This window comes from Mixophyes fleayi, chromosome 7 (assembly GCF_038048845.1).
Source record: "Mixophyes fleayi isolate aMixFle1 chromosome 7, aMixFle1.hap1, whole genome shotgun sequence".
NCBI classification, from domain to species: domain Eukaryota; kingdom Metazoa; phylum Chordata; class Amphibia; order Anura; family Limnodynastidae; genus Mixophyes; species Mixophyes fleayi.
The window spans coordinates 103,722,832-103,745,482 of NC_134408.1; the positions used below are offsets into that span (position 1 = coordinate 103,722,832).

General features: G+C 37.6%; 1 protein-coding gene across 1 annotated transcript in view; it reads left to right on the forward strand.

Moving 5' to 3' along the window:
* Positions 1 to 22,651, forward strand: part of LOC142098542 (carboxypeptidase O-like) — a 71,016-nt gene that overhangs the window by 15,521 nt on the left and 32,844 nt on the right. The window contains exon 6 of the mRNA XM_075181378.1: positions 16,847 to 16,937. Coding sequence (XP_075037479.1) covers positions 16,847 to 16,937 — 91 coding nt within the window. The remainder of the gene's footprint in view (positions 1 to 16,846; positions 16,938 to 22,651) is intronic.

The following is a 22,651-nucleotide window of genomic DNA, read 5'->3' on the forward strand; positions in this document are numbered from 1 at the left end:
GAACAACATTCTTACCTGTCCTAAAACAGTTATGAACTGCAGATTCAGTAATTAAAAACTTTTAACATTATCTACATAGCATTCTACGGAATAATAAATTAATGAACATATTTCAAATAACATAAACTATTGACTATAATCAAAAAGAGCAAAAAAGAAAAAAATATAGAGGAGCACTGATAAAAAATAAACAAGCTATTTAAAATAATACAACTATTGCAATTATAAGTGCATAATAAATTCCATCCAATAACAATGCTTTCTTCTGATGAAACCGCCCACTTGAAGGCAGAGAAAGCATCACGCCAGTGTGTGCAGACAAACAACAGCAATCCATCTGTCCAGCATTATCCTTGGGAACACTTTGGGCCTGAGTCATCAAAGAAAGTAAGGCAAAAAAAAGAGTAAATGGTCTCCGGGACAAATCATGTTACAATGCAAGGGGTGCAAAGTAGTTTATTATTTTGCACATAAGTTAAATGCTGGCTGTTTTTTCATGTAGCACACAAATACTTGATAGCTTTATTTTTACACTGAAATTTATAGGAGATCTAGGACATGCCCTACCCCAACTATACATCTCTCCCCACATTTTAAATTTATCTCCCCCTCCAATGCAACATGGTTTTGCCCAGGTGCAAAGTTAACCCTTTTTTATGCTTTGCTGTCGCCTTAGCAGCAATGTGATGAGACATCTGAACTTACATTGTAAGGTACAGTCAATATATATTTGTGTTGTGGGGGATAAGAATTGCAAGCCTCTTCAGACCAGAGACTCTGTTTTCTTTAATCTGCATAAAAAGATCAATTATGGATTTTTTATGAGCCAACAATATATGCGAAGAACCATCACGTTCTTCAGTCTCAATAGGACTGCTTTAGGGCATATTACAGGAACAAATATCCTTATTCTATCAGTAAAATAGAGTAACCTATGTCCTATATATTCAAGTGACTGTGTTCTCTAAGGGACATTTATAGGTTGGATATCTATATGGCATTTATATTTATAAAAGTATTCTGCCATGCTGAGCATTGTTAATGGATGCCATTTATTATGCACTAATAATTGTAATAGTTTTATTATTTTAAATAAATTGTTTATTTTTATCAGCTCTCCTCTAAATATTTTTTTCCTTTTTTCTCTTTTTGACAAACAAAACAGTATCTGTTTATTAGTGGAGCTGCAGATAATATAGGCACCTTTAAATAGTCCACTAGCACCTATTTATTTTTATCGTTTTTTTCTATATTGGCTATAATCGTTCAATCTGTATGGCATAGCAATCAATCAATATAAATAAATAAATAAATAAAGCTGTCACTAGAAATATAGAATACAGCACTATTATATGCTATAGGGTTTTGCTGTATGACAACCTGAGTAATATGTTTTAGGATACTACCTTTCAGCTGGCCAATATTACAATGTGTGAGTTAACAGTAGGTTTAGGGTACTAGAACTGCATACCTGGCATGAAGAATTATATAGGTTATTATACGCTTCTAGGATGTAGTGATTTTATCACTTCAGCACCTGAATAACCGTACATATAATCATTCCATGGAGTATTATTGCAATTAAAATTAATTAATTAATAATTAATTAAAATACATTTACAATGAAATAATAGATTAATAAAAGCCACATTCAACACCAGCCCATATCAAATTAGTAATAATAATTCAGGATTGGCAACGGTTATCCAGAAACTCATTGTCCAAAATGTTCCAAAATCAGAAATGTGAAAAGCATATTGCTTTTGTTCCTTGATTTATTTAGTCATTTATAATATATTTTTGAGTAAGGCTGAAATATAAAACAGTGTACATATAAAAAAGAGATGGCATTGCATAGGGAGATATTGGATAGAACAAAAACATATACTTATAACACAAACAGCTGTACACCCATTTGTCAGCCTTTATCATATATATATATATATATATATATATATATATATATATATATATATAGAGGAATAAAGGAAACACGGCACCACATAGTGTATTACCACAATATTAATACGTAATATAGTGAGAGAAGATAAGGTGTGATAAATCAGATGCACACTCAAGACTTGTTACAACTCTCCAATATGAAGGATGGAACCGAAAGGGTGATTAGAGATACACACACGTGACAGCACACTGTATCCAATGCCACAAATAAAATCACCAATAACCATATATCTGCGTACCAGGTGAAAATTTTCACCACCTGATGAAGTCTGAACATTTAAACAGACAAAACGCGTTGAGGAGTGTCTGAGGACTTTTTTATTATCGTTTGGACATCGTGGTACTAGCATGGCGGGAGCGCTGTGGAGATTCATCTATAATTGATTGATATCTATCTATATATCTCTGAATGCATCCCAGATGAGTACCAAAAGATACCATTATATGCTTTTTACCTTGTGTTTTTATGTAAGTGTGATACTTACTGCTTATTAGTAAAATCTGATTTTTACAATATTACACTATATGAGTTTTTTATTGCTCCTATGATGCTGAGGTTCCAGTCCTAACGAGATTATTCATTTGGATGAGTGACGTTACTGGTAACATCTGTACAGCTTTGGAGACACCATTTCAACTGATACTTACACCTTCTAGTTCTACCATCTGGTACGCAGATATATGGTTATTGGTGATTTTATTTGTGGCATTGGATACAGTGTGCTGTCACGTGTGTGTATCTCTAATCACCTTTTCGGTTCCATCCTTCATATTGGAGAGTTGTAACAAGTCTTGAGTGTGCATCTGACTTATCACACATTATCTTCTCTCACTATATTACGTATTAATATTGTGGTAATACACTATGTGGCGCCGTGTTTCCTTTATTCCTCTATAGATTTTCCAGACTTACCTTCTGTTTTGGAACTACTTTGGGTGTATTAATCCTGCCAAGTGACTATATACAGAATAGGGTTACGCGCCCCCTCTTATGTGGTATCTGTTGTTTGCATCAATATATATATATATATATATATATATATATATATATATATACACAAGTTAACCCGTGCATGATACTCTTGCATTCTAGTCAAATCAAGCTACTTAAGGTGTTAAAAAGGTTCTTGTCATGCATTTGGGCCAAAGCCCAGGCCTCCTCAGGGGAAGAGCGTTACTTCCCGACGTAAGCGCCCTTTTTTAACGTGGTTTTGTCCACATGTCACCACCTCATCATTCTTCTCCATCACCTCATCCTTCATTTTCATCGCCACATCTATCCAGATGTCTATCCAGACACAGGGATCTCTCTCAGCGGTCCTGAGTATCACACTCCTCTCACTCTGTCACCCCCGGCAACCACCAACCACTCCCCACTGTCACCCCTGGCAACCACCAACCACTCCCAACTGTCACTTCTCTTTCAAGAAATATATATATATTTTTTTAAATCTTTATAAACACTTTTAACAATTAACAAATTAAATTAACAAATTAAAAACATCTTAGTATACCAAATTTCAGCCCTTTCTGAATTTTTTTTCCCACACACACTAAGAATTTAGTAGGTCAGTGTATAACTCCGCCCAGCAGGTGGCGCTGCAGCTTGGTTTTATTTTTTCCACACACACACAGACAGACTAACACACGCCACTAAGCATTTATATTATAGATATATATATATATATATATATATATATATATATATATATATACATACAGTATATGTGCATATATATCTACACCATACTTAATTAATATTAACCTTTTATTTATCATGCCCATTTATTATGCTGCACTATATAGTGAATATTTAATCATAAACATCAGTGCCTGCCATTTCCAGATCTTATGAAACCCTCAACAACCCACTTTTTCACATGAAGTCCCTAACCCCCACCTTAAACAGTCTCCAGGGCATGCAATAGACTCTGTGTAAGTAGTAAAGTTGTTGTTATTTCTGGAATTAATGAAGGCAAACTTGATTACTCCCAATGCTAATTATCCAGTGGAAATACCTTTCTGGAAAATCGAATTTGACATGTGTGTGTATGCTATTATATTATCCTGCTTTGAGAGACTTACAAAAGTTCTCCAAAACTGATTTCATCACTCTTACTGTGAGATTTCATAATTATGCAAGTATAGCATGTTTCATTTTAATGTAGTAATATTTAGAGTGAATCAGTAGAAAGGTCTCAATAGATCAGTGCTCAAAAGGAGCTATTGAGCCATCCATGTATTCATCTCCAAAAGTCATAACATTTCTGTGGTCCCAGATATACTATTAGGAATTTTTTCACATTTCTTTTAATTCAAGTTTATTCCATATGGTTATTCCATAATGGGGTGAAAAGGTATATTCTCCCTTTGTATAGTAAATTGTGACTATACCACCAAAAACAATTAGTCTCATTATAGGAGTTATTTCTTTGTAAAGCAGTTTTCACCTAATCAATAGATTTTATCTAAGACCTAGCTACCACCAATAGGTACATTGTAATTGAGTGGCAAGGAAAAACAAGGGAAGCACAATAAATGAGTTTAAAATGTGAATCCTAGCTCTATCTCCCCTTCCTATATTAGATTCAGAGAATATTATTTTGCAAGTATAAAAAATGTATACAGGATATACACAAGAGGATTTTGAAAAAATATAAAGCAGTTGGAAATTAGCAACTTGGACCATAATTAAGCCTTTTTCCTGAAGAGTCTCCAGCACCGAAACAATGTTTTCAGAAATAAATTCTCTATAATGACCAGTAATTATAATGCCTAGATACTTAAATGAATCCACCCATACAATTCTACTGGAGAAAGACTGTTGTGTCTGATCAGTCACATCTGTAGGAACCAGGGTGTTGAAATGTTCAAATGCTCTAATAACTGCTAATAGCCTGACCAAAGAATCACTTAGGTCCACCAGGAAAAGCAAGATACCATCAGCATATAATCCTATTTTTTTCAATGTACTTACCTTCCCTCATGCCTAATACTCATCAATGCTGCAAGTATCACAATTGCCAGTGCAAAATATGCCTGATTATAAGGAGCAAATCTGAAGGGGTTTCTCTACCCATCCTTAATAGTGGAAATATGATAAAGCCACTTTGGACTCTTGCCTGAAGTTTAAAATACATTAATTGATCCAGATAATGAAGAATGGGCCAAAATGAAACCTACAAATTGCTTCCCAAAGTGTTGAATATCTAAGCACCATAATAGGATGTCATAATCTTAGTGCCTTCATTGTCATGAGACACTTGTAAGTTATTTAATAGACAAGATTGGTGGATGTAGTGTGCTTGGTAACATATCCTGATTTGACTGGATATAGCCCCATGGCAAGGACTAATTTAATTCAGTTTGATAAAATGTTGGCTAGAATGTTAACATCAGCATTTGAAAGTGAAAAGGAATCCTTATCGTTTTTTGGAATTGCCACTATGAAAGACTCATTTTGAGATTCAAATTGAATATGCTTCTAGAAACATATTTAATAATAGCAGATATTTTTGTACATTTTATAGAATTATATGACTTCCTATTAGGAATGATGGCATCTGCTATCTCCTCTTCAATAATATTTTATTGAAGAGGATCAAGGATCCAGAAACTCAGAAGAATATAGTACCAAAACTGGGACTGGGAAGGCTCAGAACTCAGGCAGCGGATATCAGGGGTGGCTACCTCCTGATCTGTATAAGCCTGGAATTGGCCCAGGACAACTCAGAACCTGAGACAAGCCTGGAACTGGAAGCCAGTACCTAGAGACACATAGATGGCTCCAGAAGTTGGAAGACTCAGAGCAGTAACCTACTACCCCAAATAGCCAGTAGGTGAGACAAGAATAATCTGAAGACAGCTGGATTCACAAGGGGGTTGACAGCTGGAATCTGTACAGTAGCAGATAAAAGTAAGCTGAATCCACACGAAGGGTTATTAGCCAAAGTCTGTATTACAGCATGCAGAATGTTCACAAGAAGGGTTAATGGCTGAATACAGCAGCAGGCAGAATGAGCAGCAAACAAACAGCAACAGTGGTAAACTGAAACTAGGAACTAGGAAAGTGTTGCACTCGCCATTAGCTGAGTGTATGAGGTGACTTTTATAGTCTACAGAGGGAGCTAATTGGCGATGAAGTCAGGTAATCAGAAAAAGCAGGATGTAGAAAAATGTCTCACACAAAATGGCAGTTTCCTGTACGGCAGACAGAAGTCATGCTTTGTCCCAGGATTTAGAATGCTGCATTCTGACAGGAGGGAGATGCACGGTGATATGATACCGCCAAGTGGCGTAAACAGGGCTATGACCCCAATTCATGACATCGACTCTCTGCAATCAGGCTTTCGTCCCCAACATTCCACTGAAGTTACTCTCACAAAATTGTTTGATGAGCTACTTACTGCAAAGTCTAAGGGTCATTTCTCCATACTCATTCTCCTGGACCTCTCTGCTGCTTTTGACACTGTTGCTTTTCCTCTTCTCCTCCTACACAACATCACAACATTCACTCCATTGGCCTGCATGACACAGTCCTTTCTTGGTTCACTTCTTATCTATCGAACCGCTCCTTTAGTGTTTCTACCTCTGGCACAGCCTCCCCTCTACTCCTACTTTCTGTTGGGGTCCCATAAGGCTTTGTTCTTGGCCCTTTACTTTTTTAATTGTACACTTCTTCTCTAGGGGCACAAATTTGCTCGTTCAGCCTCCAGTACCACCTTTACGCTGATGACACACAAATCAATATCTCTTCCACTGACCTCTCCCCTTCTGTACTATCTTGCGAAACCAACTGTCGTTCAGCTATCTTCACATGGATGTCCCAATGCTACCTAAACCTCAACATATCCAAAACAGAGCTTATTATCTTCCCTCCTGCCAGAGTCACCTCCTGCCCTTAAATCTCCCTCACTGTCAATAACACCACAATTTCCTCAGTTTCCCAAGCCTTGGTGTCACACTTGACTCCACACTCAGCTTTATTACTCACATCCAGACTCTTTCCCAGTGCTGTTGACTCCACCTTATAAACTGTCACGGGCACTAGGAGTCTTTGCCCAGGTTATCACCAGATGATGGACTTACCAGAGTGATATAGTTGGTACTATGGTTCTCTGGTAGCAGGGTGACAACGGAACAGGAGAAACAGCAGATGGTGAGAGAATGCTCGAGGAAAGTCTATGACTAGCAGCAACTGGTAATGAGTAGATGAATGTACACGAGGAACCAGATGGACAAGGAAACGTGAGGAAAGTCAGTGGTCTGCGTATAGCAAGTTGTACCACTGCTATAGTGAGGAGGAATGTCCAGGAGTAGCGAGGAGGTAGTGAGAGTCAGCGGTCTGCGTATAGCAAGTTGTACCGCTGTCTATAGTGAAGGAATGGAATCCAGGTGAAGGTAGGTAACAGGGAAGTCAGTGGTCTGCGTATAGCAAGTTGTACCACTGCTTATGTGAGAGGATACTTAAAGCTGGTGTCACAGGGAACAGGAGTCAGTGGTCTGCGTCAGCAAGTTGTACCACTGCTATATATATGTGAGGAGGTGCACGAGGAGATGAATGTAAAGCAGAGTATACACGGGCACACAGAACTTGATCCCACGATGATATCCACAATACAATGATAACTGACAAGCACTGCTTGAAATATACAAAGTCACAATAGCTATCCAGGCAATAGTAAACAAAGTCAATGGTAACAATAGCTTCAATGGATAGAAGGCTCCTGAGGAGAACACAACTCAGTCCAGATGGATATGCAATACATAAGCAAAGTCAATGGAAGGTATGCATACCGCGGTTCAGGAGAGCAGGCTGTCAGAGAGACGTGCAGGAATACCTGAACGGCTGAAGGCCGGCAGGAGGAGAGACCACTGGAGAGTGGAAGCGGTAATCAGGTTGGTGCAGTGCACGGCAGGTAATCCAGAATCAACGAAGCAATACTCAGGAAGCAGTAGTAAGTGGAACTGGCAATATGAAGAACACGGGAGAGTTGAGGTTGTCTGGTATCCAGTAGTAGAGGTGGAGGCAGCGGAGAGCTGACACGATAAACCCTGGAGAGATGAGACGATCAGGAACTCTGCAATAGTCACGGAGGCAGCGGATAGGAATCAGCTGAGTGCAGGCACGATGAATACAGGAGAGTTGAAGTGAACAGGAACTCTGTAGAAGTCACGGAGGCAGCGGATAGGAATCAGCTGAATGCAGGCACGATGAACACAGGAGAGTTAAAGTGAACAAGACTCTGTAGAAGTCACGGAGGCAGCGGATAGGAATCAGCTGCATGCAGGCACGATGAACACAGGAGAGTTGAAGTGGTCTGGAAACCACAATAGCAGCAAACAGGAATCAGCAGGAGCTGAATACACGAGGAACACAGGAACACCTTCAGAGGCTCATGGGGAATGAGACTCCAAGATCAGGCAACCAGGTGATGATCACAGGTGGTTTAAATAGGGAGGGTTGCCTGATCATCCAATCAATAAAAAGCAACAGGTACTGAAGGCTAGATAAGGGCTGCACATGCGCAGACCCTCAGGATGGCGGACGGCCGCGGTTCCTGAACACACGGGAAATGGCACTCACAGTCCGGTGAGTGACATAAACATTGTCAGAATACTCCCTTTTCTTACTCAACATGCTTTAAAAACTCTTAACCATTCTCACATCATCTCATGTCTTGACTACCGCAACCTCCTGCTGTCTGACATTCCATATATCCATACTTCAATCCATCTAAAATGCTGCTGCAAGACTGAACTTCCTCTCTTTCAGCTCCACATTTGCTGCACCACTTTGCAAATCTCTAAACTGGCTACCTGTGTCCTCCAGAATCCCATTCAAATTATTCACCCTTACCTACAAAGAGCTCAACAACACCACCCCTTCATACATCTCAAATCTCATATCATAATACTCTCCCTCTCACTTTCTAACTCTGACCTGTGCCTTGTCTCGACTCTGGAAGCCACCTCTCACTTGCGCCTACAAGACTTCTCCCATGCTGCTCCCCACTTATGAAATTTCCTATCACGTCTAATCATGCTTTCCCAAAGCCTTCAATACTCTTTAGACATTCTCTAAAAACCATCTTTTTAAAGCCCACCTCTTTCTTGATAATACTATTCACACTAATACACCCTCACAGCTTTTCCAATCTCCACTCTAACCCACACTAGCTCCTTTTGTTTCAGCTGTGCCATCTTCCACTTAGATTGTAAGCTCTTTAATGAGCAGTGTCCTCTATACCTTTTGTTTTCATGTCTACATTTATTTTGTCTGTCTTGTTTGTCCTAGTTTTATGTATGTCCTGTTTCCCCCACTGTACGGCGCTGCAGAGCACTGTGGCACCTTACAAATCTATATATTATAATAATAATAATAATAATAATAATAATAATAGTCATATCAAATGGAAAAATCAGTGCTTGAAAGACATATCACTGACCGTAAATATTTTACAGTAGTAAGATTATATTAAGAATAACTACAGATAAATGTGTGAAATCCAATATTTGGTGGAGAACAGGTAATTGGGTATCACAGTTGATGGGACATGTGGGGGCTACCCCAAAGGTCCCAGGAGTATACACAGTCAAAGATGAATTGGCAGGTCCTGTGCACATAAGTGGGTCACATGCCATAAACACCTCCAGAGCTGCATACTGAAAGAATCTCAATAAAACTTTCCCATGTCTCAAAAACCCTCTGTATACTTTTCTTTCTGCAATGAAGTTCCTATGCAATCCATATTGAATATATAAAATAATATCTTCCTAATTAATGACAGGAGAGCTAGAGTATTCTGGACGGTGGCAGTCAGAATTCCGGCAGAGGAAATGTCGGCACTTCCATTGAACTGATAGGTTCCCAATGTCGCTAGTGTGATTTTCGATATTGACAATGTCGCTAATCACAATGTCGACATTACAAGCGTAATGGAGGCAGGTCCGGTTTCTAAACCCCAGACCAACCTCCACTACTCTTTTAATGTTGGCATTATGATAGGGACATTGGGAACATGTCAGTACAATGGAAGTGTCGGCATTTAGCATGCCAACATGTTCATGTTGGCAGGCCAACTGCCGGAATTTCCACTGCCGGTATTTCGTACCCCACTCATTCTGGAGAACACTTTTCCTAGCTGCTACTGAGACCACCAAGAGGACGTTTTTTGCTCCCTCTTGATGTTTTTAGATCTAAGAGTAAAATTTCCAGTATGGCCCATTCTGGTGTAAGGGGAAGATCATTTACTAAATAGCCATAAGTGAATCTCCCGAAATGCATACAGAATCATTTAATCGGTTGACATTCCCATAGGAAATCAGTCATTTCCGCCCTAGGAAAACGGCATTTTGGGCATAAGTGGGCATCTGTTAGATTTATTTTATAGCGATGATAAGAACACAGATAATGGTTACTAATGAAGAACATTCCCACTGGGTAATTGTAACTGATTCTGCTAGAGAACAGAGTTAATAATCAGTTGACAGCACTGGGAAGTGTTCCAACTACTGTACCATTCCCATTTTTTTATTTGTTTCATAGTCAAATTGTTCCCTCAGGAGAGATTAATGAATGGAAATTGCTTTGTGCATAAAGCTAGGCATACGACTAGATTGTAGCATGGCAAGAGAATTTGCCAATCATGCTGCAAGAGTATCTTCACTACTAAACTACTATAATGTTTTGCTTGTATAAAGGCTAGATTAAATTGTATAATTATGTCATATTGTTCACATGCTTCAGCAAACATCAGTAGTTTTTTGGTAGTCTTGTTTAAGAATTGCCCAGTTGCTTTGACTTTTGCATTACCCCACATGATGAAGGGAAAGGCTACCATCCCATCTTGAAAACCTGGATTCCCAACAGGGGGAGATATAGAAAGAAATTAGGGTCTGTAGTGATATTTCTTCAAATGCCATAACCGCTTTTGTGGACAGTAAGAGGGGGTTATCAAGAGCATGTCTAGGTATTTTCCTGGTCACATAAAAGGAGACATTCTATTATGTTCATTTCTCGAAGGAAACCTTGTTCCAGAGATGTATTACAATAGATAGTACTGTGTATCCATTCTCTAGAAAGATCATCTTTCATAATGGCACATTCCTTCATTAGCCCATCCATTTTGCGAATGAGGACCACCTTGCAATGTTAATTGCTAATTGCAACTCTACCAGGTGTGGCAGAGTGGATGGACTAGCTGCTTTCGCAGAGGAATTTATAGCAGGCTCTGGGCATACTTGCGAAATTTCGGGGAGTCCTTCCAGACTCCTGGAAGAGTAGGCATTCTCCCAAAAAAACACGTGTACACATCAACATTATGAGACATTGGGACTTAATCACTGTATAACTGCTGTCCAAAACAGAACAATGATTTAGGAGCTGTATTCTGTTCTTGTCATCAAGACTTTACCCTCCCCCTCCCCTCTCCCACTATGCAATGCCATGAATTTCAGCATTTCGTAGCAGGGGGCAGTGCCCCCTCCTGCAGTATTTACCTGACCTCCTCTCCAGGACCTCCCAGAGGGGAAGCTTTAAAAGTGGGTTAGTATGAGCTATGATAGCTCCTGCATATTAATGCCCTGTTTTGCTTGCATAATGTGTTTATTTGTGCAGGCCATCCTGACAACACTTTGGCAGAGCCATTTGTGCTTCCCCTTGTGTTTTAAGGTATTTTAAATTAATAGCTTCCCTACAGTAATAAATCAGCATGATAGTTCTAACAGAGTGCCATTAACGTGCTGCGTCAAGTCACAACTCTGTGATTTTTTTTTTTTCAATACTGTTAGACATGATCACCAAGTGTTTCTTCCTATGGTTACGTGTTATGTGTGCTCTGCTTAATGATTTATTGAGAAAGAGAAGGCCAAAGGAAAAGAGAAGGTAATTTTTCAATGTTCATTACTACAATTTAGGCATGGTGCTCCAAATTACCGGAAAACCCTTTATCCGGAGCATTACAGATAATAGAAGTCACAGCTGTATATGCTAAAATTCTTCCATACTGGGATTAAATCTCTAATCTTTGCGGCACTGGCCCGCATTATTATTAACTGGAAGCATTCAGTGGTATATTTTGCACCTTATTTTTTTATTTTCTGTAAATTAGCAGACCTTGGCATTTGAGGTATCTAATATCTAAAGTTTAAGATTTTAATGTACCAAATTTCAAAAGGGTTTAACACTTTAAATATGAATTTTATTTAGCAGGGGATATCTGATACAGTGGCTACAGAAAGATCCAAACTGCCCTGAAGGTGGTCTGCAGAAGTTCTGGCTATATGTAAATGCTAAACCTTCTAAATACAGCAAATGGCAGAAACGCTCATCGACAAACTATTATTGGAAATGGAGGTGTTTAGTAAAATTCACATTTAAAGTGGAAAACAACTTGCAGTGATAAATATATATGTAGTAGAGATCTGCGCTGACCCCTTTGTTTTGGTTTTGGATGTTGTTTTGGTTCTAAAACGTGTTTGTGTTTTGGTTTTGTGACAGCTTCAAAAAATTGCAAAAGGTTTTGGTTTTGGATCTTGATTGAATTAAAAATTGTGAAAAATAGGTAAAATAATGTCATTTTGAGCTATTTTTTTCTCCTTTATTACTATTTATAGCATAAACATTCTTTTCCAATCATTTCCAGTCTATTTTATAATGATCCCTTCACAAGTTTCCCAATTTTCATCAATTTTAGCTAAAGTGTGTAGCGAGCTGTCTTACTGATGAATTTGGTAATTTTTCCATTGTTGCATTTTCTTTCTCCCATTCCATTCCAAAAAAAATTAATCAGTCTAAACTGTTCACTAACTCCATCACTTAGTGTAAATCGTCTCTACATATATTCTTTGCCAGGGCCAAAATCTGTCCCCTTAATTTCTCAGAATATAAACTTTCAATTGCATTGTTAAGACATGTTTTGACATGTTTTGTTTTACTAACAAATGTTAGTATTATACATCCTTACATGCATAGGAAAAGCAACTACTCGCCTGTCTGAAATGTCTGTTTTACATTTCTTAGCCTACACTAATAGAACATATAAATATTATTTATATACATTTCATATTTATATTCATGGGTCTTGGCATCACCTCCGCAGCAAGTCTCAGGCAGTCCCCTTTACATTGGGATTGGACAAAGCTTCCCCCGGGGGACTGATCCTTCAGTCCTCCCCATAAATATATACAAGTCCCATGGTTTGATTCAGATGGGTAGCATTAAGGCACAGAGCACATAAGTAAAACAATGAAAGCTCTGCTCTTGGATACCAATGAGTGCTTTCTCTGCCCATCGAGAAGTGCTGTTACGGAGCTGGTAGTTACAGGTCTGATAGTCAGAGCAGGCCTGTACACGACCTGATGCTGAGTCTAACTAGGTTAAGAATAAGGAGGCAAGACACAGATGTACTTCTTCAATACTTCAATAAGTTGATAATAAACATATATATAAATATGCACAGATGACAGGAAAGTATAAACTGCGGATGTATAATACAGATGGGAATTAGCCGCAACGGAGCATGGCAAGATGATAAACACAATAGCAGTCTATTCACAGCACAGAAGATATCATGCAGGTGTCAATTAGCCGCGACGGAGCGTGGCAAGGATAAACACAATAGCAGTTTATTCACAGCACAGAAGATATCATGCAGGTGTATAACAGTAGAGGCACACTTGAGAGAAAACAAGTCTTGTAATATGCACATGAAGATACTTGCAGCAGGCTGTGTCCCAGGAGAAGTGCTCCATCATTTGGTAGAGAAATCGAACTCTTACACAAGGAAGACACAGAGTCAGGATACACAAGAGTCCAAGGAGTCAGGCTAGCAACAAGTTGCACTGACACTGAGAAGGTGTCAGTGCTGAGTTTAAATAGAGCAGGTTAGAGTGACCCACCCTGAAGTTGAGTCATGTGATCCACAGGAAAACAGAGCAGACAGGGAAAGTAACAAAACCCGGTCAGAATTGTTACAAGTGCATAGTACTAGTCTTTGAAGTTTTTGGTATGGGTGCAGGCCACCTTCGACTATTTACTTGTGTAAATGTCTATATCTATTCATTCATTCCACTGTCTATCCAATGACCTCTGCCTGTTACTGTAGCTTCACTGTGTATGATGGATGTCCTGTAACATTCAAAATGAATTGTGTGCATAATCTTTGAAGTTTTGTAGTATGGGTGCATGCCACCTTCATCTATCATCATCCTTCTTTATTTATATTTAGCGGCAAGGTTATGAAAGCTCTTGGATACCAATGAATGCTTTCTCTGCCCTTAGATAAGTGCATAGTACTAGTCTTTGAATTTTTTGGTATGTGTGCAAGCTACCTTCATCTATTTACTTTTATAAATGTCTAACTCTATTCATTAATACTATTTTCCAGTGGACTCTGCCTGTTACTGTAGCTTCACTGTCTATGATGCATGCCCTGTAACATTCAGAATGTATTGTGTGCGTAGTTTTTGAAGTATGGGTGCAGGCAACCTTCATCTATTTACTTTTATAAATGTCAAACTCTATTCATTCATACCATTGTCCATCCAATGAACTCTGCCTGTTACTGTAGCTTCACTGTCTATGATGCATGCCCTGTAACATTCAAAATGTATTGTGGGTGTAGTCTTTGAAGTTTTGTAGTATGTGTGAAGTCTACCTTCATCTATTAGCATCATAATTTATCTATATAGCAGCAAGATTATGAAAGCTCTGCTCTTGGTTACCTATGAATGCATAATACTAGTCTTTGAAGTTTTTGGCATAGATGCAGGCCGTCTTCATTTATCAGCATAATCATTTATTTATATACAGCAAATTACGTAATGCTTTACAATTGGGTATCTACTTGTCTAAATATCTACTGATACCTCTATCCATCTAATGACATCTGATTGTTACTAACAGATATACACATGCGCTCAATAACAGACTGCGTGATACACCTGCAGCAGCGGTGCAACCAAGGAATCCCTCCTTGTACACATTAATAGAAATAAAAAAGTTCCAACAGCGCTCACAGGGTGAGAGACTGAAATACAGAGTACAGATATCTAGAATATTGAACCAACAAAATGATAATAACAAATAATAAATAATAACCAACGAATATCCGTAATGCCCTCAGGTGGTGTATCAATGTATGACCGATAATATGTAAGTTAACCAAACCACAAACAGAATGAAAGTATATGTCAAGGTATCATATGAACTGGTGAACTGTATATATATAAGCAAGTCTCTGAGAATCACTGATGGAGCTTGAGTCCAATGCCAATAATGTAAAAGTAAATAGAGATCAGTCCAAAGGGTTAATGTGTCCACAAATGCTTGGAGAAAACCTCAAGGGAAAGAAAAAAGAGAGGGAAAGGGTAGAGGGAGAGAGAGTAGCAATTAGTGGATGTGGGACCATGAATAAAAACTGAAAGCTAAATCACGGAGTTAGGTGCAATACATTGTGGACAAGCTTAGTGACACATATAACTAAAAAAGAAACGTGGATAAAATAGTCAAATTGAATCAATTTCTAAATTGGCCACACAGACCAAATACAATAAATAAATAAATAAATAAAAAACACATTGTGCATGAAAAAGTACTCGGATCTGAAAAGCACTCGGATCTAAAAAATGATGTCCAAGATGTAAACAAACACGAACTCACGCTAATAAAGATGGTAACGGCATGAGGATGTTATAGAAAGGAGAAGAACCAAAAGTCCGATATCCTCCTTCAGAGTGCGGGCCAAAACGAGCAGAATGGCCGCAGCGTCCAGGTTCGTGTGTGTAGAGATCCGCGGATGCAATGCGTTCCACAGTGTAATGCAGAACTCTGCACTTCCTGTGTATGGATGCCGAGGTGGATCAGAAAGGTGTACCAACGCGTTTCACCTCAAGTGGAGACTTCTTCAAGTCTCCACTTAAGATGAAACGCGTTGGGTCACCTTTCTGATCCACCTCGCGTTTCATCTCAAGTGGAGACTTCTTGTTTTGTTGTTTAATTTCTCTAATGAGCTTGCTTCAGTTGGTGGTATGGCAAATTAATTTTTTTTTGCAGCCACTGCAAAAACACCTTCACACACAATCACCCAGTTTTAAATAGATGTCACTGAATGATCCTTTTAAATTTGAAAAATATAATTTTTTTAGAATAAATAATTTTTGGAGGGGGTGTGCAGATGCATTGACACTCACACTCAAACACACAGTTTTTTTCAAAACTAATTCAGATGTCACTGCCTCACACAAGATTACTTTCACTAGAAAAAATTATGATTTTAAAATAAATAAATCTATTTGTTTTTTTTAATTTGTTGCTAAACTTCTTATAGCAAAAGCACACTGTTTTTCTCCACTAAATATACTACTTCGTTCAGAATGATGTCTAAATGTCTATATACTAATACTATTATGTATAGATTAATAACAACCAGTAGCCAATAGTCAACCTAAACTTTCTGAAAGATTATAATTAAACCAATTGATCAGCAAACTATTCTAGATGACTGTTTAAATTAATCACACAATTCTATTGCTTTCTACGTCCCTCTATCACCCTGAATGCTATTTTCAGAGCAGAGCACTGCAGTTAACCTCTCTCTGCTAACCGCTGTCTAGTCTAAAATGGCACTTGAGAAAACGAGGGAGGGTTTTATATATATCAATACGAAGAGCTTTGGATTATATTATACTTGAATATATATAATATCAATGCAAAGCTCTTCGCGTTTTATATCCAAATTATCCAGGCAATGACGTTTTGCCTCGTTTGAGATTGAAATTGTCGCACGAAACCGAGTTATGAGGAAACCCAAAACTCGGATATGTCAGATTTCTCTGAATACGAATCATTCGTTTCTAATATTTATATCATCTTCAATTTCAGGAGCGTCTTTGGAGAAAGAATCGCTCACCACACAACAATGGCACCTGTTATGGAGTGGACCTTAACCGGAACTTTGATTCACATTGGTGCAGTAAGTGCTACTCGAACATCTTTATTTTGCACTATTTGCTGTAAAAAAAATATTTACTAAACATCAAATCATAGGTTATGGAATTACAAACAAAACATATTCTAAAAATCAGTAAAAAAATAAATTCATTTTACCAAATCTTTTGGATTTGGTAAATTAAAGGATAATTAAAATCAAACAGATTGCCATCCCCTGTTTTAAACTGAGGTATGATTTTATAGTATTTCTTTAATTGGGATGTACTTATAGTTTCTATACTAAAAAAACTCTAAGTAAAACACTGTGGGGCGGATGTAGAGTTGATTTGCAAAAGGGGTGAAATCTATTCTTAAAAAAGCATATGAAAAATAGGTTATTTACGTTCATATGCTGCGCTATACACATATCGAGATGTATCCAACTTCCATCTGCATTACATGCACCTGATTTATAGTTATGAGTCATCATCATTTGCATGCATTTGAATCTGCACTCTAGCAACTAAAAGATAAGCTTCAGTTATGCACAAGTCTGCATATGTGTCTGTTCTCACTGTGGGCATGCTCAATGCAAAATTGATAATTTACGCAAACTGGCATAAATTCATTCTGCATCAGGCCCCTTATATATAGTATCAACCACGTAAAAAAAATTGAGAATAGATTAAATGTCCCACCTGAGGATAAATCTCAATAAAAACTGATAAAAACAAATGCTTGATGGATATTCTGTAACAAGTTGAGAAATCTAAATGGTTAGTCCTGTGAAAGCACTGTCTATGGGGCGTATTCAATTGTCAGCTGAAACGCCGAAAATCCAGCGGTCCGCGCACTATTACCGTTATTGCGGTAATAGTGCGCGGAAAAACCATTAATATGGTAATTTTCTCGCTGGATTTCAGCTCGCAGCTCCCTGAGCCGCGAGCTGAAATCCAGCTAACTACTACCGTAATAATGGTAGTAGTTTTTACGCGGCTGGACTTCCAGAGAATTGAATATGCCCCTATGAATCATTTTAGATTGTAAGCTTGGGATCAGGCCCTCTTACCTCTCTATCTATAATACCCAGTCTTCTTTTAATAATAATAGAAAAAAAGAGAGAGCTGTAAACAGATAAATTTATTAATAAAATAAATTTAAATCAATAATGATGCTGGACATATCTGACATAAAATTAGAAGCCCAATTATTCAATGAAACGTACCACATAATTCATAAAGCCACAGTGAATTGCATATATAAATATTAAGCGTGGAAGGGCTGACAAATTTTACCCCGGGGTGCAAGACGCAAGTCAGCAGCCTATTAGGAACATTTAAAAGAAAAATACAGGTGGCCCAGTGATTCAGCCCAAGGTAGCTCACTATAGGACCGTAAAATCACAATAAAGGACTATAGGACCGGTCTGAGAAGTAGATTCCCTCCTGTCCCCCAGCCCAGCTAGCCCCTGATATTAAGGCACCTATATAGAGACTATTCATATAGAACAGCTGGAAATCAAACACTATAGAGTCCCAATGGATTTGAAAAACAGACCACACCTATTCAAGATCAAAAACTAAACAGTGTAACAGTAGCTGATTAATAATCAAATCAATACGTAGTTTGTAAACTCTCCAATGTAAATAAAGACAATCCCAGAAGGTTTTTTGGAGAAGAATCCTCCATAATAGGGGAAAAAGCCACAGCACATCTAACCGCAAGGCTGCACATATAAGTTGCAGACAAAGTACATAACCTTCAGAATGTTTCTTCGCTGTCCGGAAAGCCATGTAGAGCTCAGCAGTGATCCAATAATAAGTCAGCTGTTAACTCACTGTATGCCCGGGCAATAGTTTTAGGGGTATATTTACTAAACTGCAGGTTTGAAAAAGTGGAGATGTTGTCTATAGCAACCAATCATATTCTAGCTGTCATTTTGATGCATGTACTAAATAAACGATAACAAGAATCTAGTTGCTATGGGCAACATCTCCACTTTTTCAAACCAGCAGTTTAGCAAATATACCCCTTAGTGTCAGAACGTTGGCATCCACTAACGTGATTCTCCGCCCACAATTATGGAACTGACAGCTTCATCAGAGGCAAACAAATTGTATATACTTGGGCACTGTTAAATAGTTGACTAGCTCGCCTAATAGCGAATTACATCTCATTGTTCCTGGTCATGCGGCTGGTCTAGCAGATCCGGTTTTAATACTTAGATAATACTTTCTACACAACTGTCATTTATTTGGTTGCTGCAAAATGTATTTTTAAGTAGCTAATATATTGTATTAAATGTTGGTTTGATTACACATTTATAATACTGATTCTGTAATATTTAACTGTTGGTAAGATTATTCAATTTGTAATTGATTATTTACTCTTTTGGCGCCCCCATCTGTTTCTTAGAAAATATGCTTGTGTCTAGTTGAAAAAACCTTCAAAAACCATCAGATATTGTTCAATTCTAATGTATCATTAAGACAATGAGGTATAAGGGTCTTAAGTCTAAAAATCCAATAAGCTTTTCTTTTGCAGAGGAGGTTGAATTGATCTCCCCTCTCTTTTGGTAATACATATTTGCTCTATTGCTTTAATCTTTAATCCTTTCAGATTACCATTCTAACATAACTTGTTTAATTACTGTGTTTGTTACCAATTGTATTGCTGGCGCTATATAATAAATGCTAATAATAATAATCATAATAATATATAGAAATGTATATCAAATAATATGTCTGGTGCTTATAAGTAAGTGGAAAACCATTAATAATATTTCACTGAGCCACAATATTGTGAACACTTTAAATCATTCAAATGTTTCCATCCACATAACTATATCAAACAAATCCTCCTGAGTATATATTAAAAACAGGCGCAGACCCCCCTGTTTTGGTTTTGATATTAAAACCATCTTTATGTTTTGGTTTTGATTTTACCCAGAAATCCTTAGATGTTTTGGCTTTGGTTATGGATCTAGATTTTATTAAACATTGTGAGAAACAGATAAAATCATGTAATTTTAAGCATTTTTTGTCCCTACATTATTATTTATATTATTAACGTTCATTCACACTCTACTTAATAATGACTACCACACAACTGTCAGTATTTTCACCAATATTAACCAAGACTGCAGCGAGCTGGCTGGCTAACAATAGTGAAGAGAAGTGGCACAAATACATGGCAGTTTAATAAAATATATAATGCCTATGAAACATAATACTGGAGCACTGGCTGATAAGATGGTAATTTTAAAAAAGAAAATAGACTAAGGTGGGTCTAACACTGAAGTGGAATGGTGGGAGAAAGACGACGAACACAATATTAATTATTATTATTATTATTATTATAGAACGTTAGACAGCATGTGTAACACAATGTAGACAGGCAGTAATAACAGCCCATCAATAGACATTTTAGAAAAAAATATAGACTTAGTTAGCCTGCACCCAGAAGGGCAGTAGTAGGAAAAAGAGCAGACACAATATTTTAAAAGTTACACAGCACGTGTGACACATTGCAGAAAGGCAGTAAAAAAAAGCCTATTAGATGGAATAACAGAGGCATCAATAGACATCTTAAAAAAGAAGATAGACCTAGATGACACATGAGAGCATGTGTGACACATTGTAGAAATAGAATAAAAGCAGAAAGATAGAAGCAGCATCAATACACATTCTAGACGATAGACTTAGGCAATATCCTAGGACACAATATTTGTCCATCCAAACTGGAATCCATACAGATTCTGGGCCTTATTAATTTGCGCAAAATTTGCTGTTCATGCCTAGAAACAAAGCATATGCCAGAGAATGCAGCAAAGTTCACTTCATCTTCAAGTGCAAAGGACCCCTACTACAGCCTATGATGTCAGAGGCAGAACGGGGAGGGGAATGGGCATATGCATGTATTTAATATACAGTAAGGACGCGCCAAGCTAAAACGCACGCATTCACTTTTGATTCAAGCTTTGGGCATCTCAAAGGTGCGTTTTTTCTCTGTCGCATCACTTGCACCAGCTACAGTTCGGGTGTAAACGCTGATTACTAGTCATGACAGCTGTGTATGCATGCTAGATAATGTAATTGCAACTGTAAACATGCATTTGTGTGTACATTAGCAAAATCCCAATAAAAGTACATTATGGGAGGGAAACGGAAAAAGAATTTAAATTAAAAAAAAATATGTTTTGTCATTAATGACTATGTGCTTGATTCACTAAGGAAAGTTAAGCAAAAGCAAGTTAGTAAGACAAATCCATGTTGCATTGGAGGGGAGATAAATTTAAAAGGTGATGACCGATTTATATTTGGGGTAGGGCATGTCCTACATCAACTTTAAATTTCAGTGTACAAATAAGCTACTAAGTATTTGTGTGCTGCATCAAAAAAACAAACAGTATTTTCCTTATGTGCAAAATAATAAACTAATTTGCAACATGGTTTTGTCCACAAAACTTAAGTAAGAAAACATACTCAATTTTTTGCTTAATGAATCAGGTGACATTATTTGAGTAGTTTTTTTTATTTCTGAGCGTTCTTTTGTAACTTTAAATTCCACATAGGTATTGGACATATCCTGCAGTGTATTGTCAGTTAGAGCAGAGCGGACCTAGACACGTATTTTTCAACAGTTGAATGTTTACATTCGCTCCTTGTTGAATATGGACAATAAGTACGCTTTGAGTGCCTTAAACAATCAGGCCCTCTGTGTGTAATTGGTGGCAACAACAGTATTCCTCATACCATTTGTAGTTTAATTTGATGAACATCAGTTTTTCAACATTTACCGGAAGTAGCCTTCTATAATGACCAGTCACAGTGTTCCCAGCTGTGCTAAACACTTTTTCTGGGTACACACTGGAGGGTGGATAGCTTAAGTACACCATAGCTAGTTTCTCCAATCTACTAATATAAGGTGTATCAGATTGAGACATCATAGAGGTATCAATATATTTGGGCATTTCTTTTAACCCTGACCAGATGGTAAATGTATTAAAGTGTGGCAATGGCTTTAAAGGCAAGTTTTGCAATTAAAAAACAGAAAATTAAACTTTTGACGTGGTGATTGTGGAATTGCTAAAATTTCACTGGAAAATCACAAGCCACAGATGGAGCAAATCAACAAAAACCCTAATAAAAAAGTTCTTACAGGTAAGACTATATGAAGACCCAGAAATTATATTTGCTGGGAGTCAATCAACTATGTATCACATTTGAATCTTGGCAAATTTTGCTCAAATTTGAAAATGAAAGAAAATTAATTGAAGCATCTCCTGTCGTCAGTGCCAGTCCTGATTTCACATGCCAGTGCTGTTTAAAGTTTTAAAAAAACAAAACATATAATAATTTAATTGAACCTGTTCGGAGAAGAAGCACATTTTGCTTGCCTCCTGTAGTAATACAGTCTCTATGTACAGTGTACAAAATAATAATTTAATATAGTAAAGGACAAGTCTGTTTTTCTGAAAATGTTAGACTGATTTTGATCTGAAACAATATTCCCCAGGTCCCACTCCCAATATTGGCAGTGAGCTAAAGGTCTATTCGATTAGAGTTTTGTTTATTAATAAGAGAGTATGTTTAGAGTGCTGTGCAGTCGTACATAATGTTTCAAATGAGGTAAGCTACCTCCCTGCCATCCTGCGCATCTCCTGTGTCAATAAGAAATGCTTTAACTGTAGATATCTCCAGATTTCCCAGCTAGGATGTAGGTCATTAAACTAATTTTTGGGAATGTGTATAGGAA